This window comes from Corvus brachyrhynchos, unplaced genomic scaffold (assembly GCF_000691975.1).
Source record: "Corvus brachyrhynchos isolate BGI_N302 unplaced genomic scaffold, ASM69197v1 scaffold32, whole genome shotgun sequence".
Lineage (NCBI taxonomy): Eukaryota > Metazoa > Chordata > Aves > Passeriformes > Corvidae > Corvus > Corvus brachyrhynchos.
In genome coordinates, this window is record NW_008237919.1 from 3,473,715 (window position 1) to 3,483,415 (window position 9,701).

Genomic DNA, 9,701 nt, shown 5'->3' on the forward strand with positions numbered 1-9,701 from the left:
AAATCATCACGTGCTTTGTATTTTTCACTTACTGATTTATTTGCATTATAAATAATGCAGTAAATATTATATTATAAATATAAATAAATATTTTGCTTGCAGGTTTCTCTTGGACTTCTACATGCCCGAGCTACTCATATTCTCTGGCCTCCACAACGCTGGCAGAAGTTACAGCCAATGCTACCTCCGGAGCGCAAACCACTTCACCGAGAGCAAGAGTGATCGGAACGTTCAGACAGGACAACACTGACATTAAGTTTAACCAGAAAGAGTTGCAGCGGTTATACCATCACCTGTAAGAGCTTTGCCAAGTGCTTTGACATCAGGTGTCAGTTAAATAAGACATCTTAGTGTTACAATGCCACCAGAAAGTCTTCATGTTTCTTCTGTTTGTTTGTTCTATTGTTTGGTGGGTTTTAAAAATCTCGAACGTTAGGGGATTGTATGTTAATTCAGTTTGAAATAATTGGTTGTAGAAGGACTGAATGTTCATTTTTTTCAGGAAGCAGTAACATGCTTGGCTTATGTCTGTACCTGTGCTTCTCTGGACAAGAAACTATTAAAACCTTCAATAAACTATGTTGATCTTTTACATTCACCTTGTTTCTTTTGTAATTGCATGGAACCTTTATTAATATCATTGATTGCATGTGAAAAACCAAAGAAAAAAAAACCCCTAAACATAATATACTTTGGATTGTCCTATAATTTCTAGTAATGAAGAATCAGTACTTCTGTAGGTGAAAAGTTTTTAATGCAAGTTTTTTCTATTATTAAACTGAGTACATATTACTTATTTCTATTTTCTTTTTCAGGATAAAAATAATTTGTTTTACATAAATACTCCCTGTATATCTTGTTGAATTAGATATTCAGCCAAAATGTACAAATGATATTATCTGTAGTATCTGAAGGCATTGTTTAATTCATGTTTCAAGTAGAGTAAATCTTCATTAATACTGATTGCCACATTTCTTTGAAACTATGCAATTATATAAGAGATATACAACTAATATTCTAGTATATAGTTAATATTATAAATATACTCTGTGAAGGGGCAGTAAAGCTTCTGCATACATTTTAAGTGAAAAGAACTTGAAAAATGACACATTTTCAATGACAAATCTATATGAGCCAGCTTATGTTCATATTTATAGAATTCTACTTCAGATAGGCTAGTACTTAAAAAATTTAACAAATCACACAAAAGATCTTTCCATATTTTCAGCTAAAAACATGCAATTATCAGAATTTCAGGCAAGATTAAAGTAAGTCTACAGCTCTTTGAACATACACATCTGCCTTATGAGTTAGATGATAGCTTCAATCACTATAAAAACTATCTATCTAACTTTCTTCTTAAATGCTCCAGCTCTGTAGACTCTCTGAATACTTTATTTTCTATGTGTGTCAGGATCTTTCTTTGTTCCAAAAAGGTGTTCTATAGGTCTCTGAGCTCTCTTAGTTAAGCTAATGCAGTTTGTTTGGGTACTATTGCAGTGAATTCAGAATTATTCAGGGTCAGAAGGAGAAGCCAGGGAACTATATGCCTGTAAGCCTGCCGTCAGTGCTGGGGAACCTTATGGAACAGATTATCTTGAATACGATCATATGGATGGCCAGCCAGGGTTAGAATGGGTTTAGCCAGCACAGGTTTAGGAATAGCAGGTCCTGTTTTACCAACCTGATCTCATTTTATGACCAGATGACCAGTGGATGATGGAAAAGTTGTGGATATTAACCTGGACTTAAGTAAAATCTTTGACACTGTCTCCCAGAGCACTCTAATGGAGAAGCTGGCAGCCCACTGCTTGGACAGGTGCTCTCTTCACTAGGTTAAAAACTCTTCTTTCTGTATTTTTTCACACTTGATCCTCCCCAAATCATCCCCATTTCACTGACTTTGATCCCCTAAACATCTCAGAAGTTTTGTGCAGTACTGAAATGCTCTTCCCTGCACTCCACAGCAAGACCCATACCCCTGGGCAGTGACACCAGTCTGCGGGGCGACCCGGCCAGCCTCCCTTCTGACTCCTGGTGCTGGTTGCACCCAGTGGGGCAGATCCAGGGGCCTCAGTGCTCCTTCGTGGCTGTGAGGGTGAGGCTTTCAGAGTTTGATGACTCCTGTAATAGTCACAAAGGCGTTATATCATGGTTTTACTTGGCTTCCCACAGCTTACATTGCTTCTTTGGGCTCTGTTGTCTGTGTGAAGACCAGCTTATTATCACATACCTTAATACAGGCTATGAAAGTTTAAATGTCCCAAGTATTCAACTGTGACATGCCTCAAGGAATATTTATTCACGTATATTTGCATACATATATTTATAAATATTTATGTGGAGATATATGTAGGACATACATGGTGAAATGATGGAATAGAGAATATGCCTATTAAGTCTGAAGATGGTTGTAAAGACTGACATAATTATGGAGAATGGTATTAGAGTGCAGTGATCTGAATTTGGTAATGATGAGTAGAGAATCTGGTGCAATAATTACCCATATACATGCTGGATTATGTTAAAAGAAAATTTGGATATTATAGTGGATTGTAGTTGAGCATGAGGCAACAATATGCTGAATAAGGAAAACACACGCTTTGTGAAGAGCAGTGCAGGCTGTAAATACAGCAAACAATATTCCTTCTACATTCATATATGGTATGATTTTAGGCACCAGATACAACACAAAATGAGGACAACTGGAACGTTTAGAAAGAAAAAACAAAAATAGAGAGAAACCAAAAAAATATGACCTGTGAGAAATGTTGGAGGGCCTTGGGTTTATCATTTAGTCTTCAGAGTCTGAGACACAGTCTTCAAAATCATGAAAGATTACTGTGAAGTGAAGACAGTCATTGGTTCTCCAAGTTCATCTTGGGAGGAGAACTAACAGACTTACAGTGCAATGATTGGACTGTTATGTGAGACATAGAGAAAGAAATATTTTAATTATAAAAAATAATGAAACACTTGAATAGATTATTTTTTGTTCCAAGGTTTTAATTTTTTGTCAGGCCTGTTGGAGAGAGGTGGATGGATGAACTAAACCTGAGGTCCACATCAGCTATTTTATATAGTCTCTGATTAGGTCTTCTGTTCTTGGTAAACTTGGTGGTGCCTTTGATGCTGGGCAGGTAGTTGCATCAATATCTAATTCCTTTAGACTGATAATTATGATTCTTTAGATGCAAGCCTAACAGTATTACAGTACCCTTATGTATACCAATTTCCTGTAATAAGCATCTAAGGAACCAGCTTCCTGTAAAAGAAGCTATTTTGCTACATGCTGTCATCATATTAATGTGTGTGACATTTTAGATTATCGTGTAGGTTGGTGAATAGAAATAGCTCAGCGAAATCATAAGCATAATAGTTAATTCAGTATCCAGAGTATAAAGAGCAAACCTTTCCTATCAAATCGGAAAGGACCAAGAATGGCACACATGAGCACGTGTTTAAAGGTGTTGTTATTTAATTGATATATTTGGGTTTCAAGCTTCAAATGTGAAACACATAATGAGAAGCCTGTTCTGGAAGTAATGAAATCAGTAGCAAAATTCTCCTGGCCATCATGATTAGCGTTCTAAGTCAGAATCTTCCTCTTCAAATCACAGGCCTTCTGGTTTTTGGTGCTGGCTTATATCTGTAATGCAATAAGGTATGATTTCATGGGAGTTAAATAAGAATGAGTGCAAGTAAGGAGTAGGACACTAAGAAATGACAGGATGAAATTATATGATGACAGGATATTTTAAAGATTGATTTGGTTTTTTTATGTGTTAGGAGTCACATAAACACCTTTCCTATGGTTCAAGAGAGAGACTAGATTGCCAAACTGCACTTGTAGAGCAAGGAGAGATGTTGCAAACAGATCAGGAATTGGTACTCTTGGCAGACATGCACAACTACATCTGAAAGAGTGACAGAGCAAAGCTATGTATCTCAGCAGCACAGCCTCATACAGAAAACCAAAACACCAACTGAGAAAGTGAAAAGCTGGTGTAAGTAAAGAATGATCATCTAATGAATCTAAAGATCTTCAATCAGGTTGTCAGGATTTCCTGTGACAAAGAAACATCATAGCAGAAAAGGTGCTGAGCTTCATTTCTTCCATCTATTCATCCTTTAAGATAACATACCCAGATGATGCAACATGAATACTAGCAATCTATCATTGCATGCACAAGGCACTAGGTGTTCAGGTCTGAAACAATTGCAAAATAGGTAATTTAGTGCAGAACTATCCAAGGAGAAAAAGGTAAAGCCAAGAAAATGTGCTTTACTAAACTGTTTACGCTGCCTGGATCCTCAAGTATTAACACTGATGAAATAATACACCAGACATTACAACTAAGACATATGAACTCAAAACACCACAGTATGGTCAAGTGATGACAGATATCAGCTCTTCCTATGCATAATTTAATTTTCACATATCGTTTTCATTCCTTTAGATTTGTTTCATTCCTTTATATTTGTTTACCACCCAAATCAGACAGAGGTCTGAACACTTCCAGCATATTACAAGTAGGTCAGCTGTCAGAAGTATCTTTCTGTAGCTGTGTTGCTCAGGTGTCTAGCAGCTGATGAACCTGCATGCCCTTGTGCAACTTTGGTGATCCTTTGGTATTTTACTATAATGTGGAATAATTCTCTCACTTTGGAATGTTTTACTATCACTACTATTATGATCAAGAAAATTATTACTTTCTTCCTTTCCATGCCAACACTGTCTATTTTTACCATGGTCTATTTAGCATCTTATCCAAGGTCATAAGAATAGATTTTGAAAAATTCCCCAGAATTTCCTAGATCACAGTCTACCTTCTTATTGTCTGTCATTCACTGTCAGTCATTACCTTGTACATTTAATGCAAAAATGTACAATTTGTGATATAAAATACAAATCTAAATGAATGAAAAAGATCATGAAAACCAAAATTCTGAGTAGACAGCTTAGCCTTCCACAATTTTATGGTGAGAGGAAAAGATGAGTCTTTAGAGCTAAAGTTTCCTGTGGCATTATAGGCTCATAGAATATGTAATGTGGCAATAATAGTGGCAAATATCTTAGGATATGTCCTCCCAAAAATACCCAATTTCACCCAAAACCACTGGATTTGTGTAAATGGCATGCAGCAGCCCTTTGTCACCATCCTATAGAAGCTATGCTTTTGTGCAGAAATAAATTGAAATTCTTGAGGAAAACTAGAGGACAAAGGCTGCAAGACAACCGCATGGCAGTGGCTTAGGGGATAGACTGGGAATCCCAGAGGTAGCAGAGCTGAAGTTCTCATCACTACATCAATACTCCTTTTCAGTAACTCCTTTGAGTGACTTAAATGCCCAGACTGTTAAATCTGGTACCACAACTACAAACTTAGTGTCACCTAGTGTTTTCCAGTGGCTTTTAATTAAAAAACTGTTGTGTAACATATTGTGGAAGTTTTAGCAGTACACCTTATGACCCCGAAAGCTGTGGGATTATTTGTTTGGTTTTTAGTTTGTGAAATAAAAGGTAAACCAGAAGCTGATTTATGCATCTGCACCTCAAGAGAGTTTTAAGCAGAACATTACACAGAAAATATTGCCTACACTTACATTATGTCATCATCCAAATATTTTCTTGATTGAAATTCATTAATGGTGTTATTGGACGAGGAGTTCACCATTGGAAGATTTACACACAAAGGTGTAGAATATTTTAAAAATGCAGCAGCTGTATCTGATTAGCAGGTTACCCTGAACACACAGTGAGGAAAGCTTTAATTTAAAAAAATATTAAATTTGTTATAACTTGTGGAACTATATTAACCCACCATATCATGTATTATCTTCCTCTTCCATCCCACTCACAAATGTCTCAGCATTTTATTTAACATCTAACCTTTTCTCATATCCTTCTATTAAATGTCAAAATTGAATTTAACATCCTTTGGGAGCTAAACATACCATCCTCATATTTTTTCTTATACGCATTTCAATTAATAAATGAAACATAGAACAGCAGGTTTTTTTTAGCAATCCCTACAGTTTCATCCATTTGATTACAAGTATTAATCACACAAATGGTCCTGTTTTCTGTAGCACTTGATTGCCTCGTGATCTAAGATCAGGCTATAGTGCTTAACTTTCTAACCTGCTTTTGATGAGCCTGTAATTAAAGAAATACATTTCCTTTATTCTCCTCCTTTCTTCCCTCATTATGAATGGATGCTTTCTAAATCTGACATGAAGTATCTTAAGGGTTTAGGTAAGTAGTCCATTTGTCCAGTAACCTGTTCCTGACAGAGGTTAGTAAGTTATACTTCCTATAATGAAGATTTTGGAATAACCTGCCAAAAGGGAAATTACTTTTCAGCCCCCGGCAGTCAGTGTTATGCCCTGAGGCATGAAAGTTTAAATTTCTTACTTATCTTATATCCTTTCTAATGCAACTGAATGTTCCACTATCTAGATAAATGTTTAGTCCTCTCTTTAACAGCAACATTTGAAAATTCTGTTTATAAACAGAAAACAGCTGAGTACAGTCTGAAAGTTTTAGCTTTAACTTCTGTTTACCTGTGCTATCCCCTATGTTCAATTGGGAGCAATTACTGTTGGCATTGTAACCATATTTCAATGATAGCAACGAAATTAAAAAATCAGTTATATAAGTAAGTGAAGTCTTTTTATAATACATGCTAAACACAGTAGTACCTGGCAAGTTCAACAAAAATAGAGGTTTCTGTTATCTCTCTACAGTTGGTTAAACTTATTTGGGTCACTATCTGGCACAATTCCAAATCTTACATTGAGTCTTCAATAACCAGGTGCCAAAAGTGAAAGTGCATGTTCTTCAGCAGTTTACTTTTCAAAGCATTTTGAAAATCAGGTGGTTTTTGTTTAAAGTCATTTGAAATGAAGTGCTTGACTTGCAAAATCACTAGTCACTTTTGAAAATCAGTGCAAGGTTATGATAGTAAGGTTGAATAGATTTGCTCTTTTGATAACTGAATAAAAAGAAGAAAATTATTTCCTCCACCTTTTCTCTATTAATAACCTGTATTTGAAACAGACCCTTCTGAGCAACAGACAGAAAAAAATTTTAAAAGACACAGAAAAGCTCTGATGGGATTTGCTAAAAATACTTTAAATACTTTATTGCACAAGTAGATACATTGCCTTGATTGAAAGGCAATGGAAGTTTTTATTCTAAATAATTTTGTGACAAATTCATAGAATGATTTAGTCATCTAACAGTCAACACAAGTTCTTTTAGCCTATCATGTAGGCACAGTGAGTCTAATCTGTTGTGTATTTGTTTCTATCTCTTTGTCTCACTTTCAGACACACACACACACACACACACACACACACGATACTTAATCCTGTAAGTGTGTAAGGAATGAAAAACTACATTCATGAAAAGTTTCAAGTGCTACAATAATTAATTAGCATCTTCAATATAAATACCCAGTATCCCTCTGTAGCATGAGAAGAATTAGCTATGGAAGAATGAGATTTTCAAAATCCACTGAACGGGGCAATGTCCAAATTGTCCAATGGTTAGTTAGTGTCCAAGATTGCATGGGTCCTAGTTAATTAAAAGTGCCTGTGAAGAGTCTCAGGAAAATTAGTATTTTTCAAAAAGCACTGAAGGGTGGGAATTAGTTCTCAGTTCAGGTGACCACACTTCATTTTTCTTCAGATGACACAAATTCGTATCATGAAAACTGGCAGGGAAAGATTTTATAGAAGTGTGTCAAGAAGCATAAGTGTTGTGAGGGTGGCTACCATTATGGGTGATTCATCTAAGTTTATTTGGACTACATAGGTCAAATAATTCAATCACCTTTTTGGAAAGAAAACAATATGACAATTCGATTAGCAAATGCTTCTCAATAACTTAAAGCTTTTGAACTTCTTACACTCATATTTAGCTTCTACTTGTTTTACTTTAGTAATCTTTCTGTTAGTTTTTTCCTTTTTCTAGTCACAGTCCATAATTCTTATTTTCACACTACCAATCAGTTTGATCTTAATAAACTTTCCCTTTCCGTGGCAATGGTGAAAAATCCTCTCTTATTTTTAAAAATTTTATTCTCACTGTTTTTAATTTTCACTCTGTTGCTTAGCTAGTCACCTAGAGTATTTCCTATTTCATGTTTGCTCATTTTCTTCATAGTCTTCAAAACATTTCGAGTTTTCCAAGAACTCTATTATGCAATTCAAATTTGTACTAATAATAATTATCCTTATATCTAATATAATATAAATAATATAAATAATAATCCTTAAGAAAATAAAAATATAAACCATTGTTTCAGGTTTTTCTTCTCACAATATCTTTGAATACTTCATTTTGAAATTTAATTCTTGTGTATCCATGTAAGGAAACATAATTATCTAGTTACATGATAGACCTAACTTGACAGTCTTCATCTCAGTATTGATGTATCATAAAAGAAAATGCTGCAAGGTTGAAATCCATATGGTGCATGCAGCAAATCAAGCCAAATCAAGCTGAGATTAAGAGCACAGTTGGAACATGATGGGTGATAAAAACCCCATTGATTAATACGTTGCTTAAACAAGGTGGTCTGTGTCTTCAAGTGTATCTATTATTTCACCTTAATATTCTTTATTTTATTTTTTTATATGTCACCATTTCTTGTCTTTACCTATACAAAATGATTCAAGAAAAGTGCAACAGGCTTGGTTGGTTTTTTTAAAGGCAGATTATCTTGAAAGGCAGATTTTGTCTTTTGTGATTGGAATGAAATAGTGACCAATAGGAATGTCATAAAATCATTTAAACTCTGAGAGAAAGAGAACAGGCTGGTCAGAAACGCAGAATTTGAAACAATGACTAGGTCAAAACCAAAACATTCTCTGAATGGGGTTAAATAGGACATTGACCTGTAAGTCAGTCTATAAACATATTGTTGAAATATAGAACATGCCAAGGACTTGAACCCTAACAAGAAGTTTAAATTAACTGAAGAGTCAGCTGGGTACATTTTTGAAGAAGGAGTTAATTGGAGGGCAAACTGAGACTGGGGTTAAGAGAGGTCTTGTATGGATTGGTTTGATTTTTTCTAGATGAAAATAAATTAAGTTAAAAACCCCAGCCTGAACGGTGAAAAGATTTAAGACTCAGTATATTACAGGGTTTCATGCCTTATGTATTCCTATGCTGTGGTCCAAATCAATCTCAGTTTTACTGACAGAGTTGTAAGTGCCTCTAAAGCAAATCAGATACTGTAGGTAGAATGGAAATTATTCAACATGACCAAGTAGTTTCTTTGAAAAATATGTATCCCTGGGCTATAAGTGCTCAAAATCAATGCTCTATTATGGATGGCAGACAATATTGCAGGGCATATAAAAAATATTCATGATGTTAACTTCCTTTGTCACTGAAATGTCACTAGGTTGTCAAAATGAATAAATGAAAATGTATGTATTTAGTTTAAAAATCTCTCCATGGAGAAATTATATCTGCTATATTAAAAAATAACATTCCTGTATCAATTAATGTAGTTAAAGAAAGAAATAATAAAGGAAATATTAATAGATGGAATAAATATTGCATGGGTTAAGAATTCTAATGAAAAATAATAATTGAAAATTTAAGAAAAAATTATTCCTTGTGGTCGTGTCCATGAAATAAGCTTTCAGAAAAAAACGCATCGCTAAATTAGTGATATGCA

The 9,701-nt window shown here is 34.8% G+C and overlaps 1 protein-coding gene across 2 annotated transcripts in view; it reads left to right on the plus strand.

The window, feature by feature from the left end:
• IMMP2L (inner mitochondrial membrane peptidase subunit 2) overlaps nucleotides 1–598 on the plus strand; it is a 428,918-nt gene extending 428,320 nt beyond the window's left edge. For both annotated transcript variants that reach the window (XM_008632754.2, XM_017733118.1), the window contains exon 6: nucleotides 103–598. In XM_008632754.2, the coding sequence (XP_008630976.2) occupies nucleotides 103–222 (120 nt within the window). In that variant the 3' untranslated portion in view covers nucleotides 223–598. The remainder of the gene's footprint in view (nucleotides 1–102) is intronic.
• The last annotated feature ends 9,103 nt before the right edge of the window (nucleotides 599–9,701 follow it).